Source organism: Poromitra crassiceps, assembly GCF_964638095.1.
Source record: "Poromitra crassiceps genome assembly, chromosome: 8".
Classification (NCBI taxonomy): domain Eukaryota; kingdom Metazoa; phylum Chordata; class Actinopteri; order Beryciformes; family Melamphaidae; genus Poromitra; species Poromitra crassiceps.
In genome coordinates, this window is record NC_139629.1 from 49,016,144 (window position 1) to 49,040,097 (window position 23,954).

The window sequence follows — 23,954 nt, forward strand, 5'->3', positions numbered from 1 at the left end:
AAGGAAAATGTATGTATATATGTGTGTATGTATGTATATGTGTGTGTGTGTGTGTGTGTGTGTGTGTGTGTGTGTGTGTGTGTGTGTGTGTGTGTGTGTGTGTGTGTGTGTGTGTACATCTATGTACTGTATGTAATGTATGTAACGTCATGTATGTATGTATCTATGTATGTATACAGATACAGATACAGATACAGAATACTTTATTTATCCCCGAGGGGCAATTCTTCTGGGTTCGCTCTGAGTGAGGAGAGCAGAACCAAGTCGCCACACAGCAGCGCCATCAGATTCATTGGACAATGCATTTAAATGAAATACACTCAGAATTCACATTATTACTAGTTTGAAAAGTAATAAAGGCACACTTCAATATTATACAATACATACTGTACATGTGTGTGTGTGTGTGTGTGTGTGTGTGTGTGTGCGTGCGCGTGCGCTTGCGCGTGCGTGTGCGTGTGTGTCTGTGTGTGTGTGTGTGTGTATGTACGTGTGCGTGTGTGTTTTTACAATCTGACTGCTGCTTGCCTAGCAGGGACCATAATGATGGTTGTCAGCACTGGCTGGTTGCTAGGTAACAATTACCTGACTGTGCTTTGCTTGCACTGAATTACACAGAGGTGTGTGTGTGTGTGTGTGTGTGTGTGTGTGTGTGTGTGTGTGTGTGTGTGTGTGTGTGTGTGTGTGTGTGAACGGAAAAATACAGCAAAGTAGACTGCCAACCAGTGTTTCCACTACTGGGCAAAAATGCCTCACACGCACCAGAATGGGATCCATGACTACAACAACATTAGCTACATGCTATCAGTTTCTGCATGTGGTTTAGCTACAAAATTAGCTACATGCCATCAGTTTCTGCATGTGGTTTAGCTACAACATTAGCTACATGGTATCTCTTTCTGTGTGGTTTAGCCCCCTGCTGTTTTTTTAATTGCCATGTTTGAAATTTCAGTTTGACAAATCGGTAGATGTGAATGGTGATGAAATCCTACATCTGTTTTTGGTTGTATTGTCTATATTTTCAATTTGACAAATGTACAAACATCAGATTTTGTTTAGAGTTCCTAACTGCCCGTAATCAGTGTTGACCTGTGTTAGCTGTCAGTGTGTGGTTGTACACTGGGACACATCATCAGTTTGACCTTGTGGGACATTTGAGCATGTGGTATTATTTATCGTAGGGTTTGTGTCACTCCATGGGGAGAGGAGGAGCTGAAGCAGGAGCACGGAATTTCCCAGTTGAGTGACGTCACTCATACCCAAGTTGAACCACGTTCCAGTAAAACAGTCGGCAAACCAGCCAGGGTTAGCTTTAGCCAGACTAGCCATTGTTAGCAATAACAGTGGATAACAATGCATTACGCGGTATTTCGCGCATGCAAACACCGCAGCAGCATGTCCACAGATAAATGTTAGACAGTGCTGCGTGTGTACAACAGATTTAATGAGACACAAATAAGACAGAACTGCTAATATACAGTGTATTACTACGCCTTTGATGCGGGAGGTGCCATTTTGGATTTTGAGGTCGGGGTTGGTGAGGTTCCCCCGACTTTCGAAGTAGGAAACCCCAGTTCAGGTGACATCACAGGGGCGTTCCCATGACGTGAACTGGGAAATTCAAAGTTCCCATTGCACAAATGGAAGGCAGCAGCATCACAATGCTCCTCCTTCAAGACCAGCTTTCCTGCTTCTAAACGGTCTGATATTTCTCCTTTGTCTGTCCTGTAACTCCCAGGTTGAAAAAGATCAAGACAATACAACAAAACATATAATTTCCATAAATTAAATTAAACTATATGTATTCAGTAGCAGACCTGCCTTGCAGAAGATAACCTAGTCTGTGAGGAAATGATGGCAGCCAGCTCCCCCAAGAATTGCTTGCCAGCTCCCCAGACATGGATGATATATTTGGAGATCATTAAATGGTCCTAAATGAGACCCTGGCGTGAGAGCGAGCTCTGACCATCTGGCCCTATTGTGACTGCCGGGGCTCCGTTCAAACTCAGCCAGCAGCATCGGCACCTCTCATTGGATAGATGCTGACTAAGCCCAGGAGCTCAAGCCAATCAGAGACCTTTTTCACCAATGACCTCACACTGCCTCAATCTGGTCGTATCTCTCTCCACATGAACCATGTTGTCACGGACTGTGTCGCTCTCCCCATAACTGCTTGACTCAAACTTGATGGATATGGCACGTTTAATGTGAATACATTTGAATATATTGTGCATGAAATAGGTCGAGCAAGAAAAATAGATTCAGTGCCTCTCATTCTCATGCTTGTTTGATTCGAGTGATAATGAATTCTTATATCACATGGATTTACAAGTCGTTTGATCATATTTATTTATTTGCATTTTTTTAATTAAATTATATCACATTGATATGCAAACCCAATCCAGAGCACTAAAGAATTTGTCTGTGTGCTGCTGTCTCTCCAGGCCACAAGCTGAACAAGGACCTGAAGCACTTCCTCAGCCTGAGGTTTCAGAAGTCTTCTCCGGACCACGAGCTGCAGCAGATCATCAGAGCCAATCTGTATCGCCATGCCGTGCCTTGTGAGTACTGACAACTATGAGCATCATGTGATACCTGATTGATCCCACATAGGCAAGTTCTTCTTTTGCTTGCCTCCATCCACAGTGCAGGGTCAATTTAGGGCTGGGTGAGAATTAGATATGATTTTTTTCTTAAGATTATTTTTTGGGCATTTTGCCTTTATTCGATAGGACAGTAGGCAGACAGGAAAGGTGGGGAGAGAGAGAGAGAGAGAGAGGAGGTGACATGCGGACCGGACAAAGGACCGCGGGTCGGATTCGAACCCGGGTCGGCCGTGCGAAGGACCGAGCCTCCGTGGTACGCATGCTACCAGCTGAGCCACAAGAGAATTAGATATGATCAACGTGATATTGATTTCAACCATATCGCCCAGCCCTAGGTCAGTTACAGAACCTCTGGTAGAGATTCAGTGTCTTGCTCAAAGACACTTCGGCAGGACAGATGTGTACCAATGCACATCTGGTTGAAGAACGATCTCTTTATATTAGCCACTATAATCATTGATTCCTCTACCCACTTCCTGAACCATCTTTCTCATCTGTCAATATCCTCTTCTTTTCAACTTCTTCTACCCTCTACCCCATTCATCATCAACTTATTCTATTGTCCTGTACTTACCATTCACCCTTTTCATCTTTGCATTAGGTATATCAAAACACTCTAGCTGTTCTGTAGATATTATGTAGATGTTATGATCTTACTGTCTGTGTGTGTGTGTGTGTGTGTGTGTGTGTGTGTATGTGCTGGAGTGCCACACAAAAGTTTTGTTATAACTGTTTTTATTATTTTTACAAACATATAGACAGATGAAGAAAAATTGCGTACACATACACATATTTACATATGCATACATGCATACATGCATTACATACATAGCCTACATAAAAGGAAAAGCAAACAAACCACCATACAAAAAAACATGGTGTGTGGCAGGCATATTAATTTGAGAGAGAGAGAAAAAGTAATCCCCTAAAGCAATCTATTTTAATGACAGTAACTGTATTCAGAATACCACCAATTTAAACTATAACCGTACTGGAATACAGTTAGTCATATTTTGTATTTTAAATACTATATAGTAACAGTATTCCATTACTCCCCAGCCCTATGTGGGGCAGCACAGCATCTGGACTATAAATGTGTTCACATATAGAGTGAAGCAGTGCTCTTCCTGATTGGCTGGAGGCTCCTCCTAATATGTCAGTCCTGAACATTTAGCTCCAAATCATACTCCAGGCACACAGAGTAAACACAGCATAAACCAGCTTTCACCACATTACTCTACACTACAGCCATTATACTATGCCAGTGGTTCTCAAATGGGGGTCCGGGGACCCCCAGGGGTCCGTGGCACTGCGAAAGGTTTTCAGGGGGGGGGGGGGAAACGTTTGTTTTTCTGCAAAAGCTTCATAGTTCAACGGAAATATTGTATGCTTTAAATCTAAAATGGTTCATGGATTCCATTCTAATCTAACAAACCTATCAATTTAAAAGTCAAGCACGTTACAATGGAAACAATTAAGCTTAGCCCAAAATCACAAATCAGGATGAGGGGGTCCCGTCCCCGGTATATTTTCTATCTTGTAAGGGGTCCTTGGCTGACAAACATTTGAGAACCTCTGTACTATGGTATATGAGAATATAAGAAGGATATCAACTTCAAGCCATAGCTCCAAGACATTTAGCTAAATATTTAGCAAAGGGCATAACAAACTGTCACACCACCTTCTCACAGATCCAGTTTTTTGTGATGGTACATTTGTTGTCATTCCATTTGTTCAAAGGGTCAGAGAAAGGAATCCATAGCTCAGCACAGTCCTCTATCAAACCAGGGTTCCCTGCTCTGTGCTCTTCACCATCGTCAGGCTGGTTTGGTCCCCAGTAGCTGAAACACAGCAGGACAAGCATTCAAACTCTGTGGTGAAGAAGACATGGCCTAGGTCCATTTGCTACAGTAACTAAAAATCATAGTAAAATTATAATTTGTATTGTTGTTGTTGTTGTTGTTGTTGTTGTTGTTGTTGTTATCATTTCAATTTTTCTATAGATATCGTGATATTATTGTTATTGTGCATTCTTTTGGCCATGATAAACAGAGTAGGGAAAATCTGATATTGTAACAGCTCTTCTCGGGAAGTCTCACACCATTTACTCTGAAAGAAATGTGATGAGATCTTACGCTGTGGTCAGAGGTGATCCATCCACCCATGTCCAGGTCCCTTCTTGCTCTCCTTCTCTCAGACCAATCCACGCTTTCCTGTTTACTAGTCCAAGCAGGAATTGCTGTTTGTGGGGAAGAAGTATTTAGAGGGTTCAAGTGATGATAGCAAGGACTGGAGGAGGACACACACACACACACACACACACACACACACACGCACGCACGCACACTCGCACACACGCATGCACACGCGCACACACACACATACACACACACACACACACACATACACACACACGCACGCACGCACACACGCACACACATACACACACACACACACACACATATACACACACATATACACACACACACACACACACACACACACCTACACACCTGTTCCACTTTGCTGTTGATGATCACCAGATCAGCTCCTCTCATCAGACAGTACTGTCTGCTATCTTCCCAGTTTCTCTCCTCATTGGAGATGTAGTACAAGTGAGAGTTAAATTCAATCCTCCTCCAATGTGGAAACCATTGTGCTGCAACAAATCAACACAACACAACAACACAACACAACACAAATCAACACAACACAAATCAACACAACACAACACAACGCAACGCAACATACCACACAACAACACAACACAACACAACACAACACAACACAACATGTTAAGCACTCACACACACAAAAATGGCATCCATGTGAACTGGCTTCATTTAATGAAATAATTGTACTGATTATGGTGAACAGATTTACTCACCCTGGGTACAGAACTGCTCTCTCAGCATCTTGTTACTGGTCTGTAACTGCTCTCTCTCTTTAATCAAGTTGGTGTTACTGGTCTGTAACTGGTCTCTCTCTTTAATCAAGTTGGTCTGTAACTGGTCTCTCTCTTTAATCAAGTTGGTGTTACTGGTCTGTAACTGGTCTCTCTCTTTAATCAAGTTGGTGTTACTGGTCTGTAACTGGTCTCTCTCTTTAATCAAGTTGGTGTTACTGGTCTGTAACTGGTCTCTCTCTTTAGGCAAGTTGTTGTTACTGGTCTGTAACTGGTCTCTCTCTTTAGTCAAGTTGTTGTTACTGGTCTGTAACTGGTCTCTCTCTTTAGTCAAGTTGTTGTTACTGGTCTGTAACTGGTCTCTCTTCACCGTCATCAGCTCGAGCTTCTGCACATCTGAATGATCTGAAAGCAGTTTTCAGAGAGAACCATGTTCCTTGAGTTCCTCCTACAAAGTTTGAGGAACTGAGATATCTGTTGATCTTGCTAGTGAACAAGTATAAGGCAAAGTTGTCACTTTGTGTTGAACAGTGGTGGGGACATAAGGGCTCAAACCATTATTTTTAAGCTGTGAAGCCACTTCTATAAAGTGACTTTGTGTGTTAGCACCTTGGGTGTTACTGCCGAGATGTGTGTGGGGGAGATTTGGAGGTCGGTCTCAATGTGGGTTCCACATCCTGTCTGTCAGCCACGATTCTTTTAAGCATTGCAGCCGCTTCTATATGTCACGTGTGTCCGTTTGTAGCACGAGGTGTCCGCTTGTAGCATATGAACTGCAGCACTTACAGTGTTTCCCACAGGATTTAGAGTATTTGTAGTGGGGCACCGCAGACCCCCTAGGGGGGTACGGGGGCATGCCCCCCCGCGAGATTTTTTAAAACATTTGAAAGTAAAATGCATGAATTTGGTGTACTTTGAGAAAGCTTAAGAGCAAAATTAAAAGGCTAGATCTATGAAGAACATGTCATCATTACTGTGCTGTGGGTTTACAATGACAAACTAAATTTCTCCCTATACAGTAGGTCAGGGATACTCAACTTGCTTTGCCACTTTCGTGAAATGATAGAAGGCGAGGGGCCAGTTAATAAACAAACAATATACATTTTTCTGTAGCGGATTGTAGGTTTTTGGGGTGTCAGCCGGAGTTTAGGCTGACAGTGTTGTGCACACCGGATAGTTAGTTAGGTTAAGTTAGTTAGGTTAAGTACATACATAAGTGCCTGGGTAGCGAGCAGATGGCGGTATTTGACAATTTAGCAGCTAAATCATAGATTATTGAAAGATATTCCATATTCCAGACTGAAATGCTATAACAGAAGTATTGGCCAGAATGACATGAACATTTATTGGACACTTATTCAGCGGATATCTTGCATGTTGCGTTCAGATGCACTGTAAAAAAAAAAAAAAAAAAAGAAATTTGGGTCAACATCTTATTGTGGCGGTCAAAATATTATTGTTGCGGCCCACCACAAATTCCTTTATGTATGGGAAACACTGACTTCAGCACATGGGTGTGATTTTTAATGGCCTTCAACATACATGTATCAAGGTCAAACAACATGGTGGGAGTTTGAGTTTAAGAAAAGAAATATCCGCACACAGTATAATGCTATGCCATGCTTTAATGCTCCCCTCCAACACAACAGACAAACAACGTTTCGCCCAGCAAGGGCTTCGTCAGGTTTACAGGATGTTACTCCAACCAGCCTTTGAGTTGTCACCTAGAATGAGTCAACATTGTGCGCTAACACCAGAGGTGAGATATTTTTGGATAGATTACCGCTTACACCATTTGCACAGAGTGACATGAAACTTACACCTCTTTTTACATTTATATATACTTCTCTTTTTTCTCTCTCTCTCACTGTATCCTCCTATATAGACTTGTCTATTGCTCATCACCCCCCATGTGACTACCTATGTCCGAATTGTGTGCTATTAGGTAGACTTACTGTTTTGTTAGTTTTTTGTTTTGTCTGTTTGTTTGTTTTGTTGTTGTTTTAGTTTTCCTTCTGTTTTTGCCTTTGTCAATTTGAGATTGTATAAGAAAAGGTTGTGCTCCAGTCTGTGACGTGTGCACTCCAAGAAAAAAGAGAGAAGAAATGTCACTGCTCTGTCTGTACCTTGTATACAACTTTGCAAAATTCCGATCTCAAATAAATATATTAATAATAAAAAAAAGAAACTCATATATATATATATATATATATATATATATATATATATATATATATATATATTAGGGGTGCACCGATTGCAATTTTGTTGGCCGATTCCGATTTCCGATTTTTGAATAGTCTGACTTGCCGATACCGATTTTTGCCGATTCCGATTTTCTTTCTAAGAACAACAATTGACAGCTTACACAAACGTTTTTGTAACTTTGTTTGAAAATTAAGATTCATATAACAATTCTTATCATTTGCATGAAGTAGGACCATCTCACTCAAACACATCTCAAAATAAAAGTGTTCCAGGTTAGGCTACTGGACAGAGCTTTTTTGTGCAAATACAATGAATACAAAAATAAAATAAAATCCAATAGCCTATATCCCACAGCTATCATGCATTTACTTTTCCAAAAGAAAACAGGTGCAACAGAACATCAAAATGATCCATGGACAAGGAGTTTATAGACTGGCTCCAGACCAGTCCTCTTAAGTAGAGGGGAAATGAGTTTATGAGTTACAGTAACGATCTTCAGTCTGAATATCAGGCGGAGTTTACACACAGTCCGAAATTTCACGCACAGAAATCCTTGCACACTTGTGAGTCCGATGCATTTTTATTATTATGTCCGTCGTTCTATTTGCAATACGAAACAAATAGTCTCTCCTGTATCTACGTTACAACATGACTGACAGGCTGAGGCAGCAGCGCTGATGTGGAATGGAGAAGGCAGGTCGGGGAATGGTTATACTGGACACAATGCTCACGTTCACCTCGCCAAGCCGGCTGTGCGCTGTGGCCGGGTGCAGCAGCGCTGCTTCCCGGGTAGAGAGAGCAGAGAGAGGGGGGCCAGTGAGGTGAAGCGAGCTGCTCAGACTGGACTCCAGCCAGCGGGACTCGGCCGCACCTCTGTCTCCACGGCTAATTGCATGTGTGACAAACTGCGAGCTTTGTCTACTTCACTGACGGTGAAAAAATTCCACAAGAGGAAGGTATGCCGGCATGTGTGGTGTGGTGGCTGGGTGCCTGTCTCTGTGCTTTGGGGTGCGCGCACGTCACGTGAAAATCGGCTCACAGAATCGGCTATTTAGAGTGACCGGCGCAGATCACCGATCGAGGCCGATCACGTGAAAATCGGCCATTTCCGGTCACATGCCGATCGATCGGTGCATCCCTAATATATATATATATATACATACAGTGGTGTAGTGGAGGGTAGACGCAGGTAGACGCCGTCTACCTACTTATTTTTCAGATTGCTTTGCGTCTACTCACTTCTAAATCTTCCCTGATGAGCTTCCATTCAATTAGTGTGCTTAATTTTTTTCTCTGTCTCGAGAGATTAACCCACTTCTAATGGCAGGTTGAGATTCCACCAGGAAACGTTGCATTACGAGCGCGAGGCGAGGCGGACACACTGGTCGCACTCGTAGACTGTCTACTCTGCCTGTGTCCACCGGCAGAGACGTCCCAGAAGCGGCTCTCCACTCTGCTCCACTAAACAAATCGGCCTGTGTATTTTTGCCGCTTCTCTCGTTGAGTTGCGTCAAGCAACACAGAGCAGATCGAGCTGGGCAGGAATTCACGAGCATAATAAAATAAAATATCCTGTCGATTTTCAAAATAAAACCTGTTACTGTAGGCCAGTGATACTCAACTTGCGGCCCGGGGGCCAGATGCGGCCCGCAATAGGGTGCAGAGTGGCCCCCCGACCATGTTCTACTTCAAAACTAACGTGAAATGAAGCTCCAGCTAAATTGACAAATGCCGTCGTCTGCTATCCACTCAGGCACTTATATATGATATGGACATAACTAACTTAACTATCCTGTGTGCACAAAATTGTCAGACTAATCTCTGGCTGACACCCCAAAAACCTACAATCTGCTACAGAAAAAATAATATTAATGTTTGTTTGTTTGTTTGTTTATTAACTGGCCCCTGGCCTTCTATCATTATACAAAAGTGGCCCCTGGACAAAGCAAGTTGAGTATCCCTGCTGTAGGCAATGTCAAGAGAGAAACAGTCACACATTTTGCTTTCTATAATAATGCAACCCTGAATTACTTGAATGCTTCCATTATTTTGGCAGCTACTTGGGTTCAAATTAACTTTGTGAGTTTGTTTGAAATTTTTGTATCAATGAACTAAATTCAGTATTGTTCAGGTTATGCTAGCCCAATTGTTTTCATTGTTACATTGTAGCATATAATTCAATGAAAATGTCGTTTTTGTAGACACCGACTGCCCAGCAAAACTAGTCAAAAAGCGGCCGGTGGGGAGGGGGGGGGAGTTGCGTAAATTACAGTCTACCCACTTCTCCAGGGACCACTACACCACTGTATGTATATATATATATATACATATATATATATACCGGTATATATATATATGTATATATATATATATAAATAGTGGTTGGAACATGCAGCGACACCTTTGAGGAAATGTTACAATGTGGAATGACACTTACGCACGATGAGACGCAGAGAGACGTTGAGAGCAACTTGTGTAACACACAGCAGCCCAAAGCTCAGCCAGACCAGCCTGAACAGTTTTCCCTCTGCAGAACAAACATCCACATGTGGAAAATCAGCTCACAATACATTTTTCACTTAGACTGCTCACATACCTTTTCAGTGTCAAGAAAATGTATCAAGGAAATCTGAAATCTTCCATTATTTTCCTCACCATGTTTCTGGATGGCCTGCTGATGCCTCTTAACAGTATTAGGCCTCCTGAGATGATCCTCGTTGAGCTCCGTTATTTCAAGTTCATCTCGTAGGACAGACCCCGCCATTCCTCCATCTCGCTTTGCTTCTCACTTCTGCCTCTGTTGTTAGTCTCTGTTATACTGAACTCTTTTAGCAGAAACCACATCTCAAGACCAAATAGGGCAGGGAGGAAGTTGCCTGGGTCCAGAGTTTTAAATCCACCCACTTGACGAGTTGACTGCTGCTGGTCTAGCAACGTGACATGCAACAGCGGTTTCTCGGTTGAAAAAATTCAGACCGGGAAATATAGAGCGAAATATAGCCCCAGTCAGGCCAATTTATAAGCGGGGTCTGGGGGGTCCCCCACCAGGAAAATCTTTGTTACAAAGACTTCATTTCCTGATGTTTTTTGTGCGCTGACTGCTACGAGAGTGCAAATTACAAAATGTGTGTGTGTGTGTGTGTTTGTGTGTGTGTGTGTGTGTGTGTGTGTGTGTGTGTGCGACGTGCGTGTTCGTGCGTGCGTGTGTGTGTGTGGGCGTGTGTGTGTGTGGGTGCGTGTGTGCGTGTGCGCATGTGTGTGTGTGGCCGTGTGTGTGGCCGTGGGTGTGTGTGTGTGTGTGTAGCTGTTTTCACACATGCGGATGCCTGTAAATCAATATCGACCATTTCCCGGAATTTCCCTTCTCACATGTGTGAATATAGCAGCGAAATTGCCTGTATTTGAGGGGGGGGGGGCACTGCAGAGCGGGTGGGGAGTGACGTGTGCACTTGGATGGGGAATCCTCCTTATTTTGGGGGTCGGCAAAACTCCGATGGGGAAATAAGTTCACTTGTCACACAATAAATCACACTCGTTTGACTTAAGAGGGCATGTATGTTGTATCCTTCACATTCGCTAACCAGTCTTTGAACTGAAATCTTTGAAGAAGTAGGGATCCCTGTCTGAGAGAAATAGCCTGGCTGGTTCGATGTTTATCCGTTCACCTGCGTCGCGTTGAAGCACTTTTTACAGACTTGCTTCGTTTGATGTGTCCAGGGGGCTTGCCTTCGCTGTCAGCAACGTAAGCAAAATACTTCCACATTTCGCTTCGTGCATTTGCTTTCTCAACAAGCGTTGGGCGTCTTGCAAGACTCAAGCCGCTGCCATTTTCGCTGTCTGTGTCCCTGTCGGGCTGGACTGAAGGACTCTGGCCAGAGTGCGAGCAGAGAGGGGAGGGGGGGGAGCACGCCCACACATGAAGCAGCCATACCGCTCTTCTGACGAACTGGTGAAATGTCCGCGATGACGGAGTCGCGCTTATACCGGAAAACAACTTTCACACATGAAGGCATTAGACCGCTTTTTGGTAATTTACCGGTAAAAAGCGCATGTGTGAAAACAGTTTGTGTGTGTGTGTGCGCGCGCGTGTGTGTGTGTGTGTGTGTGTGTGTGTGTGTGTGTGTGTGTGTGTGTGTGTGTGTGTGTGTGCGCGCGCGTGCGTGTGGGTGGGTGGGTGTGTGTGTGTGTGTGTGTTTATGTGTGTGTGTGTGTGTGTGTGTGCGTGCATGCGTGTGTGGGTGTTGGATGTGTGAGCTGCAGGGCCGTGCAGAGACCTTTAGAGGGGCAGGTGCTCAGTGTTAAAAAAAAGGTGCAAATGCAGACCTGCCAAACTCGTGAAAATATTTGTGAGAACCACAATAGTGTAACGCTTAGCTCAAATGCTTTTGAACTACTTCTCTTAGTTTGCACAGGGTCATTATCCCGCCATATCATCAATTTATTCAACATATAAATAAGCTATGAAGAAAACAATACAGTCATATAATTTTGAGAAGATTCCTTTAACCCCTACCTATACCAGACACCATGTTTATCTCTTTTAGTGGGACTGTTGAATTTAGGGTAAGATAGCAGATCAACAGTATATGCCACAAAGGAGTGGCACACATCATCTGGAAGCTGGGAACCTGAAGGTTAATTTGAGGTGCAGCTCAGAACTGTGTGTCAAGGTTTTCTAGTCATAAGTCTGCAATAAACATTGTGCTTTGATTAGGCGTCTATTCACATGTTGAATATTTAGAGCAGGGTGGGCAACTGGCAGCCCCCGACCTCACTCAGTGTGGCCCCTGTGTCAATTTCCAATTATTATTAATATATATATTTTACAAGGCGGACGTTTTTGGTTAGACTAGGTTAGGTTAGACCACCCAAATCTGTATTTTTATTTTACTGTACATCCCAGAACATGGCGCTAATGGCGTTAGCATTGTCCATCCACATATTGTTTAACGTTAGCATTTGAGCTAACACTATTGTATCAAACTATATCCAGGATGCACATTGCACATGCAACATTACTAATCTGATTAATATCACATATTTAGGTGATGTACCCCATCAAATTGCTGTAGTGGGCTATTTTAAAGTGAGAGCAGTTTCTGGGGCCATCTGAATGGAAGAATTAAGTCAATTTGAATATGAAAAATATAAATGTTGGTATAATAAACTTTGATTACCAGTCCTTTTCATCAGATTAGTAGCTATAATTGGGAGTGATGGTGTTACAGTAGGCCACAGGTGAAAGTGCACGGTCACAATCGGGCCCTCTGGTAGCGAGGACATGATGATGGAACTATGATGCCATACATCCCCTGAATGCCCTAGGTCTCTAGTTTGTGATTGTAAAGATTCATGAGGCTGTGATGATCCTAGAGGTCACAATAGGTCATTTTATACAGTGAGGTCAAGTTTCAACTACAATGAAATGGCTACTATGGCGACTAACATCATCACACATGAATACAATTGGGCTAATTGAATCCACAAGAGTCTCAGCTTTCCAGTCATACCCAATTTATGCAATTCAAAGATTGTTTAGGGACCCAGTATGGGGGGAATATTCAAATAAAATAGGCGAAAATAACATTTATACTGCGTGCAAAACACTGCATGTTTTTATGCCTCCGCCGGCGATAGCCAGGCCAGAGGCATTATGGATCCGGGTTGTCCGTCCGTACGTACGTACGTCCGATGTTCGTTAACGCGATATCTCAGGAATGCCTTGACGAAATTTCATCAAATGTGCCTCAAACATCGACTTGGACTCAAGGATGAACTGATTAGATTTTGGTGGTCAAAGGTCAAAGGTCAAGGTCACTGTGACCTCTCGAACGCCTTTTTCCAGCTTGTTAACGCGATATCTCAGGAATGCCTTGACAGAGTTTCATAAAATTTGCCTCAAACATCGACTTGGACTCAAGGATGAACTGATTTTGATGGTTAAAGGTCAAAGTTCAAGGTCACTGTGACCTCACACACCCAATTTCCAAGCTCTGTAACGCAACATCTCAGGAGCGACTTGACGGAATTTCTTCCAATTCGCCTCAAATGGCGATTTGGACTCAAGAATGAACTAATGGCGGAGGCATAAATCCGCGGTGCAGTCGTTCTAGTTTTGCAAATAAATTAATAATAATAATAATGATAATAATAAAAATGCATGGGATTAGCATAAAGTGAACTTGCCTGTAAAGGGAGACTTGTGGTGGTACCCATAGAAACCACTCTCATTCAGATATCTTGAGGTGAGAGGTCAAGGGACCCATTTGAAAAGGGCCACGAATGTTTTTCCCTCGCCAAAAAAACTTTTCATCTTTGCATTAGGTATATCAAAACACTCTAGCTGTTCTGTAGATATTATGTAGGCGTTATGATCTTACTGTCTGTGTGTGTGTGTATGTGCTGGAGTGCCACACACAATTTTTGTTATAACTGTTTTTATTATTTTTACAAACAGATAGACAGACAAAGAAAAATAGTATATATACATACTGTATACACATACATATACACATACACATATTTACATATGCATACATGCATACATTACATACATACATAGCCTACATAAAAGGAAAAGCAAACAAACAAGCATACAAAAAAACATGGTGTTTTTACTTACTTACTTTATTCGTTTATTTGGGAGGGACAAAGCATAATTAATGAACACGTTGAAACATGTAAAATGATACAAGTGTAAAAAATGCACGAGGCTAGTTTCCATCTGTAGACCCCAACATAAAACAACATAAGAACAAGGATATAAAAACAGAGCAACAACACAGGAAACAAAGTGCATTAATTTGGCAGGCATATTAATTTGAGAGAGAGAGAGAAAAAAGTAATCCCCTAAAGCAATCTATTTTAATGACAGTAACTGTATTCAGAATACCACCAATTTAAACTGTAACCGTACTGGAATACAGTTAGTCATATTTTGTATTTTAAATACTATATAGTAACAGTATTCCATTACTCGCCAGCCCTATGTGGGGCAGCACAGCATCTGGACTATAAAGGTGTTCACATATACAGTGATTCCAGAGTGAAGCAGTGCTCTTCCTGATTGGCTGGAGGCTCCTCCTAATATGTCAGTCCTGAACATTTTGCTCCAAATCGTACTCCAGGCACACAGAGTAAACACAGCATAAACCAGCTTTCACCACATTACTCTACACTACAGCATTATACTATGCCAGTGGTTCTCAAATGGGGGTCCGGGGACCCCCAGGGGTCCGTGGCACTTTGCCAAGGGGTCTGCGAAAAGCTTTCAGGAAAAAAAACTTTTGTTTTTCTGCAAAAGCTTCATAGTTCAATGGAAATATGTTATGCTTTAAATCTAAAATGGTTCATGGATTCCATTCTAAACTAACAAACCTATCAATTTAAAAGTCAAGCACGTTACAATGGAAACAATTAAGCTTAGCCCAAAATCACAAATCAGAATGAGGGGGTCCCGTCTCCGGTATATTTTCTATCTTGTAAGGGGTCCTTGGCTGAAAAACATTTGAGAACCTCTGTACTGCTATGAGAATATGAGAATGATTTCATCAACTTCAAGCCATAGCTCCAAGACATTTAGCTAAATATTTAGCAAAGGGCATAACAAACTGTCACACCGCCTTCTCACAGATCCAGTTTTTTCGGTTGCTACAATAGTTGTCATTCCATTTGTTCAAAGGGTCAGTGAAAGGAATCCATATATGAGCACAGTCCTCCATCCCATCAGGGTTCCCTGCTCTGTGCTCTTCACCATTGTCAGGCTGGTTTGGTCCCCAGTAGCTGAAACACAGCAGGACAAGCAGTCAAACTCTGTGGTGAAGAAGACATGGCCTAGGTCCATTAGCTACAGTAACTAAAGATCATAGTAAAATTATTATTTGTATTGCTGTTGTTGTTGTTGTTGTTGTTGTTATCATTTAAATGTTTCTATAGATATCACGATATTATTGTTATTGTGCATTCCTTTGGCCATGATAACCGAGGGAAAATCTGATATTGTGACAGCTCTTCTCTGGAAGTCTCACACCAATTACTCAGAAAGAATGTGATGAGATCTTACGCTGTGGTCAGAGGTGATCCATCCACCCATGTCCAGGTCCCTTCTTGCTCTCCTTCTCTCAGACCAATCCACGCATTCTTGTTTACTAGTCCAACCAGGAATTGCTGTTTGTGGGGAAGAAGTATTTAGAGGGTTCAAGTGATGATAACAAGGACTGGAGGAGGACACACACACACACACACACACACACACACACACACACACACACACACACACACACACACACACACACACACACACACACACACACACACACACACACACACACACACACACACACACACACACACACACACACACACACACCTGTTCCTCTTTGCTGTTGATGATCACCAGATCAGCTCCTCTCATCAGACAGTACTGTCTGCTCTCTGCCCAGGTTCTCTCCTCATTGGAGATGTAGTACCAGTGAGAGTTAAATTCAATCCTGCTCCAATGTGGAAACATTTGTGCTGCAACAACACAACAAATCAACAACACAACAAATCAACACCACACAACACAACACAACACAACACAACACAACACAACACAACATGTTAAGCACTCACACACAAAAATGGCATCCATGTGAACTGGCTTCATTTAATGAAATAATTGTACTGATTATGTTGAACAGAGTTACTCACCCTGGGTACAGAACTGCTCTCTCAGCATATTGTTACTGGTCTGTAACTGCTCTCTCTCTTTAGTCAAGTTGTTGTTACTGGTCTGTAACTGGTCTCTCTCCACCGTCATCAGCTCGAGCTTCTGCACATCTGAATGATCTGAAAGCAGTTTTCAGAGAAAACCATGTTCCTTGAGTTCCTCCTACAAAGTTTGAGGAACTGATATCTGTTGATCTTGCCGGTGAACAAGCATAAGGCAAAGGTGTCACTTTGTGTTAAATAGTGGTGGGGACATAAGGGCTCAAACCATTATTTTTAAGCTGTGCAGCCGCTTGTACCAGCCATTCAATAGATTATTCATTTTTTTGTTTTTGTTTTTATTGGGAGGGTGAGTGAAACAAATCTTCCAGCCACTACCTTAACTATTAGCTAATTACAAAAGGCTCTAAACAGCAGCCTTAAAAGAAGGAAGGGGGCTTAGGGGAAGGGTTCATGGTCAAATAAAGCATGTGTGATTGTGTGTGGTGAGGGTACAGGTGGTTAGTGGGTTTATTTAAACATGCTCTTCTTGAGGACAGTCACAGCTGAAGGGATGAATTTATTTTAGCTGTTTGGACTTTCAGTCTGCAGCCTGATAGTAGTAACTGAAAAGCTGTGTGGAGAGGGTGGGTGGGGTTGTTGTAGATCTAGATTGCCTTGTTGCTTATTGATTGAGAGAATAAGTCCTGGAGTTGGCGTTTGTGCCCAATGATCTTTCTGGACTGATTCACAAGCTGTCAGTCTGCATTCAGTAGCCCCTACTAATACTATACAACTGCCTAATCAGTAGGTCTCTCTGCTCCACTGTGGCTTTCTTCTTCCTCATCCTCTTTTTTCTTCTTGACTTGCAGATAACTTCTTCATTGTTCTTCTTTCACTTTCAATTCAAGAGAAAGGGGATTTTATATAATTTTTTTTTTTTTATAAAATATCAATCAAATGTGTTTTTTCTGATGTGTGGACGCTCCTTTTTTCATTCATTATATTCTTAAAATGCTTCAACAACAGTGACACCTGTAGGGCACTGATGGAAAGGAGAGCGCTATGCAGACAGGAGTCTGGCCCGGCTCTCAGGTGTATGGTACAAAAACATTACCCCTGAGGGCGTTTATTTCTTTGGTAATTTATCTAATGCAAATATATGATTGGTTGAAAAATACTTGCAATTCACAGGGAACAGTAAAATGATGTGTTTTTCAATCAATCATATTTAGCTGAAGCCTAAACCGCCCTTACCAATCAATACCAATCAATTAATTTATTCAACCAAATTGGTTGTTGATTGGATAGATCGGTAAGATTGACATTGAATGAGTCAGACTCTCAACGCTGAATCCAGCTCCACTATAGGAAGTGAATGATGACATCAAAATTCCACTTTGCTGTGATGACCTGACAGTAATAGATATATTTACACGACAGTAACAGCATATTATATGCCCCTTCTTCTTTTTATTTTTATTTGATCAAGCAGTAAGTTAGCTCACAAGCCAGGCAGTCGTTTAATCCATTTTATTTGTTTGTTTAAATAATGCAGATTTTTTTTATCAATCTGCTTTGAAAATGTGCAAAGATTCACTAACCAACAGTTGTAGCCTATTATCCACCTTATTTTTGAATGCCCCACTGTAAAAAATAATTGTGCGTACAAGGTCCGGTTTAACGTGACTCATTGCTGCAGCTTGCCATTTCCTAATGTATTCTACTTGATTTGAAAAGATGGCCACCTACACTCAGTCCCTTGTACCCTGGCTGAATTGAACATAACTTGGCCAATAAGTATGTAACATACCAAATAAAACAACCCGTAATATCTTAATTTTATGTAGAATGCAGAGGACATGTAACTGTTAAGTTAAACTCGCGTTCCAGGAATATTGTATTTACTGCGCTGCTCTAAAATAACGTTAGTGGCGCGAGGCTCAGAGAGCCTGTTCGTCCTAGAAGCCACTCGCTTTGCACCAGAAGACAATCGATTTGGGGGTGGAACACGCCAGGATTGGCCAACGCCAACGCCAGTGCCCAGAACTGTCGAATCAAATCATCGACAGAGATGCTATGGCCCGCCTCCCAGTATTCTCAGTGTGCAGAGATAGATAGAACGTTAGAAATATAGCCAACCACGTTATAAACAAGTAACCAATGCTGATGGGTCCGTATGGAAACGGTTGTGCCCGAAATGGTTAAAAGTTATATCAATTTGGTCATTCAGTGGCGTTTTACTGCCATGTAACATAACTAACTAGCGGCTAATATTAGCCACGATTACCCATGAATCAATGCACTGCGCTCTTAAAGGGATATTTATCGACGAGATTTTTGCCAAGCTGGACCTGATTAGTGATTTGCTCCGTTCGCCCAGACGGGTGTCAAGCTGTCAGCAACCAGGCTGGGAGGATCACACCGGAAGAAGCACCCATCAGCTAGATCAGGCAAAAATGGCCGCCAAAAATAAGGTGGATAAGCCAGTGGTTTTCAAAGGGGGGTCCCCAGTAAAAAGAGGGGATAATCTATTTTCACTATAATTCCATCCATAAGTAACACAATCTAAGCTAGTGTAGAAGTGAGTAACTAAGCTAATAATAACCATAACAGCACAAATAATTGACAAAAATCTCAAAATAAATATACAGTATTTACTCTGAGAAATGAAATAATGAGAAAAGGAACAATTATTGGTGGTTAAAACTGAATAATGACATCACAACAGTCTAATCCTAATGCTAAATTAAACTGAGATATTCCTCTAAATCTGTCTTGAAACTGCAAAAGAAAAGAAAAAAAAACGCCCACATTTTAACCTCCCTTGCTTTCAAGCTCAGGAGTCGCCACTGATATATTTTTGATTGATTGATTGATTTCTTTATTTACGTGTCACACACCAATGGTGCCCAGCCTGTATGGGCTTATGAGACACGACAAAAACAGAAACAAAACTGGGGTTTACAAGACTTCAGCTTCCATATTTCAGAATGCAAGATAACAGACAAAAGGACACACGGTGTCATAGAAAAATAGAACATATTCAATACAAACCTATACAAACAGCATATATATATATATAGTATATATATATATTAGTTAGTTAAAATTGGCTATGTGGGCTCTCTCAGTCACGGTTTGGGACAAAATCGACCATTTCAAAAAGTGTTGGGGACATGTCCCCATGCAGCGTAAATGACACCTATAAGGAAATGTTAGAATGACACTTACGGACGATGAGACGCAGAGAGACGTTGAGAACGACTTGTGTAATCCACAGCAGCCCAACGCTCACACAGACCAGACTGAACAGTTTTCTCCCTGCTGCAGATCAGAACAAACATTCACATGTGGGGTAATCAGCTCACAATACCTTTTTCACTTAGACTGCTCACATACATTAAGCCTTTCAGTGTCAAGTAAATGTATCAAGGAAATCTGAAATCTTCCATATTTTCCTCACCAGGTGTTTCAGGTTCATCTCGTAGGACAGACCACGCCATTGCTGCATCTGTCTTTGCTTCTCACTTCTGCATCTGTTGTTATACTGAACTGAAGCAGAAACCACATCTCAAGACCAAATAGGGCGGGGAGGAGGAAGTTGCCTGTGTCCAGAGTTTCGAGTCCACTGTTGGTCAGCAGTGGCTGCTGGTCTAGCATCTTGACATGCAACAGTGGTTTCTCGGTTGAAAAAAATGTTTCATTGGTCCATTGGAAAATCATTCAGGCCGGGAAATATAGAGCGAAATATAGCCCCAGTCAGGCCCATTTTTAAGCGGGGTCTGGGGGTCCCCCACCAGGAAAATCAAAGACTTCATTTCCGATGTTTTCACTCCCGGTTTCTTGGAAAATCTCCCATTTAAATTGGCAAAGGACCGTATCACCCATCTTGGCCTCACCATACCCAGAGATCCTAAATTAATATTTAAGTTGAACTTTGGTGACTTCGTTTCAAGACTTAAACAATGTATAGAAAACTGGAAATTTCTCCCTTTGTCTATGATTGGCCCGCATAAATTCCGTTAAGATGGTTTCACTTCCCAGGTTCCTCTATTTGTGTCAAAATCTTTCCATTTCCCTCACTTCCGCATTTTTCAAACGGCTGCATTCTATATGTTACAAATATACATACTTCAGCATGCGCTGGGACGCGTCATCAGTGATGTTATTAACTGGGGTCGTAAGGTGTTTTGGGTCTGTTCAACATCATACACCCTCACCCAGTAGACCCAGCCGAGGCCGATTAAGACCCCGACCCGCATCCCAGAAGCAGCCGCACACGGATCAGCCCTCCTCCTCGGTCTGCAACGTTGCCCGCGGAAGGGCCGATCACGCCCAATCCGCTGCAATAGAGCTAGTGCTACACCGCAGCATAGCAAGACCCTTCGGTGCATGGAGGCTCTAAAGCGCTATGGGTTGTCTCCCGGCCGCTCTCCTCCTTCGTCTCACCAGGCCCTCCCGGGGCACAGGCATCCAGTGGCAGAGTGGATGCCTCAAGAAGGCCTGTGCGTTGCACGTCATTCGGCTGCGCCGAGCACCTCGCTCTAGCCTGAAGAACCCCAGGCCGCGCCGATATTTACACAGATTTTCGGGAGGCTAATCCGTAGCGTATAATTCTATCTTACATCTGGAATGATAAGAATCATAGAATCTCGAAAACCCATTTGCAAAAACCCAGGCTTGAAGGTGGACTTGCCTTACCCTGTGTTCAGGCACTACTGCTGGGCTGCTAACGTTAGAGCCTTAAAGGGACACTCCACCGATTTTCAATGCTGATTTATTTTGCACAGAATCTCTTACATATATATGTGTGAGATTATGTGGAAAATAAATCAACATTGAAAATTGGTGGAGGGTTCCTTTAATGTTTTGGCGACAGGGGACTCCTGACAACTTGATTCCTGGGACCCCCCTTTGGCTAAAAATGGAAGCCAGCTCTATCACAGACTCCTCCCTGTCAGCAATGTTATTCTCTAAGCTAGAAACGCCAGGGGGCAAAGAATTTAAGCTTTGTGGTGAAAAACTCAGTCAAAATCCTGAACCAGATCAGAAGAGTTCTGAGCATACCAGACGTCTCCGCTCATATACCAATTTGTTTTAATCACACCTTTTTGCCTGCACGGTCAGACAGAACCTATCGTGCCTGGAGTGAGAAAGGGCTGTGTTCAATCAGAGACTTATACATAGATGGCCATTTCGCCTCTTTCGATCTTCTGAGGAGGAAATTTGATTTACCCAACACGCTGCTACATCTTTCAGCATCATCTGAAAGCGGGGAACCTGAAGATTGATTTGAGGTGCAGCTCAGAACTGTGTGTCAAGGTTTTCTAGTCATAAGTCTGTAATAAACATTGTGTTTTGATTAGGCGTCTATTCAAATGTTGAATGTAGTATGGGCTTAGAACATTATCATGGAACTATGATGCCATACATCCCCTGAATGCCCTAGGTCTCTAGTTTGTGATTGTAAAGATTCATGAGGCTGTGATGATCCTAGAGGTCACAATAGGTCATTTTATACAGTGAAGTCAAGTTTCAACTACAATGAAATGGCTACTATGGCGACTAACATCATCACACATGAATACAATTGGGCTAATTGAATCCACAAGAGTCTCAGCTTTCCAGTCATACCCAATTTATGCAATTCAAAGATTGTTTGGGGACCCAGTATGGGGGGGAAATATTCAAATAAAATAGGCGAAAATAATTGTTTTTTGTAATGTACAGGGGGTTTTCCTGCTTGGCATCTCTGCCTGCCGCACCTCCTCCAGTGCACTTTGTGTCAGCTGCAGGGTCGTCAGCTGGTACCACCGTGTGTGTGTGTCTGTGTGCGTGTGTGTGCGTGTGTGCATGTGTGTGTGCATGCACACACGTTTGCTTGTATTTGTTATGTATTTGAATGCAGCTTTGCGTTGTGCTGCTCCCAAATCGAACATTTCTACACTAGATTCATTTGTCTCATTCAAATTAGTTTCCCTCTCTCTTTTTCTTCATCATTCTCTCTGCTCTCACTCTCAATCTCGTCTGTCCTTCTCTTTGCTCTCAGCCATGTGACTGGTAAATCCTCGTCTCTGAGCCTCCCCCCCCCGGTGGCCTGCCCCCCGGTGGCCTGCCATGGGATTATGACGTTCTGATATATTGAAAATAGCTTCCTGCCTGATCATGTGATGAACATGGCTCTAGTGAAGAGCACAGGGCAGAGCGCTGAGCCAGAGGACAGCCAGCGCTGCTGACATCCAAATTCAACATGGCCAACAGGCGACAAAAGGGGAACAATGGAAACGTTATAAATATTTTCCCATGGTGACAATAGTGTAAGAAGGCCTGCTGATTCAGACATTACTCTTACAACAGACTCATTGAAACCCTGCAATTCAATTGTCTCTTACAATAACAGGATAATCATTTATAGATGTGGAGCCAAAGCACATCTGTTACTTCCACTAATTTTACAGAATAACCCAATTTAAAGTGTGGAAGCCGCATCATGGAAGAGATGCCATTAGGTAAGGTAAAGTCCCACTGATTGTCACACAATGTGTGAAATTTGTTCTCCGCATTTGACCCATCCCCTGGGGGAGCGGTGAGCGGCAGCGTGCGCCGCGCTCGTGAATCATATGGTGATCTAACCCCCCAATTCCAACCCTTTTGATGCTGAGTGCCAAGCAGGGAGGCAAATGGGTCCCATTTTTATAGTCTTTGGTATGACTCGGCCGGGGATCGAACTCACGACCTCCCAGTCTCAGGGCGGACATTTCATTTTTTGTTTCATTGTACGCTATATGAGGAACCAATATTGTCTCTATTTCAGTTAATGCAAAATAAGAAACCGGAACTATTTTGGTCAGGAGATGATGCGAAGTTGGAATGGTTGTTCAGAGATGAAATCTTCAGTTTGGCCAGGTTTATTGGGAGGGCTTGGAAACTCAGAATGGAGAAGCTGTTCATCTGAATATATAACTCTGTCTTAATTATGTTTGAGCGTTTTGTAGCTTGTTTGTTGATTTGTTTATATTGTTGAACTTGAATGATTTGTGTCTTGTAAGCCCAGACGGGCTGGGCACCTTGAATATGGTGCATGACACAGAAATAAAAATCTATCTATCCAACCCTTTGATGCCAAGCAGGGAGGCAAATGGGTCCCATTTTTATAGTCTTTGGTATGACTCGGCCGGGGATCGATCTCACGACCTCCCAGTCTCAGGGCGGACGCTCAGACCACAAGGCGACTGAGCTGGTATAAAGGAGCACATTCATGCAGGAGGGGGTCCCCATGCTGGACCTGGAACTGCTGCCTCCATGCTTAGAAACAGCCCCTCAATCTGGGTTCTTATCTTACGAGGCTGCAGTGTCATTGGATGAAACATGGCCGAAGAATTGTTTGGGAATCAGTGAGATCAGGATGTGTGTGAGGCTGAAATTTCATTTTCAAGTCATGATGACACAGAGTTTGTTGATCGACGTTTTGATGGTTGATGCGCTTCATGTGTTTCTGCCAATGATTAAAAACTGGCACAGGGAGGCAAACAAAATAAGCTAGA

The 23,954-nt window shown here is 42.6% G+C and overlaps 3 protein-coding genes across 3 annotated transcripts in view; 1 reads left to right on the forward strand and 2 right to left on the reverse strand.

The window, feature by feature from the left end:
• The window catches only part of LOC310781245 (membrane-associated guanylate kinase, WW and PDZ domain-containing protein 1-like), a gene marked incomplete at its 5' end in the record, with an annotated part of 202,682 nt that overhangs the window by 52,238 nt on the left and 126,490 nt on the right, over positions 1–23,954 (forward strand). The window contains one exon of the mRNA XM_083641815.1: positions 2,445–2,561. Within this exon, the coding sequence (XP_083497941.1) occupies positions 2,445–2,561 (117 nt within the window). The remainder of the gene's footprint in view (positions 1–2,444; positions 2,562–23,954) is intronic.
• Positions 3,433–10,515, reverse strand: LOC310781246 (uncharacterized protein). The gene is made up of 6 exons (XM_083641816.1): positions 10,375–10,515; positions 10,157–10,246; positions 5,494–5,916; positions 5,120–5,265; positions 4,742–4,845; positions 3,433–4,447 (listed from the first exon to the last, which is right to left on the reverse strand). The coding sequence occupies exons 1-6, from the start codon at positions 10,481–10,483 to the stop codon at positions 4,279–4,281; spliced, it is 1,041 nt and encodes a 346-aa protein (XP_083497942.1). The 5' UTR covers positions 10,484–10,515; the 3' UTR covers positions 3,433–4,278.
• Positions 14,424–19,927, reverse strand: LOC310781247 (asialoglycoprotein receptor 2-like). Its single transcript, XM_083641817.1, has 6 exons — positions 19,874–19,927; positions 19,642–19,731; positions 16,411–16,548; positions 16,088–16,233; positions 15,782–15,885; positions 14,424–15,501 (listed from the first exon to the last, which is right to left on the reverse strand). The coding sequence occupies exons 1-6, from the start codon at positions 19,911–19,913 to the stop codon at positions 15,333–15,335; spliced, it is 687 nt and encodes a 228-aa protein (XP_083497943.1). The 5' UTR covers positions 19,914–19,927; the 3' UTR covers positions 14,424–15,332.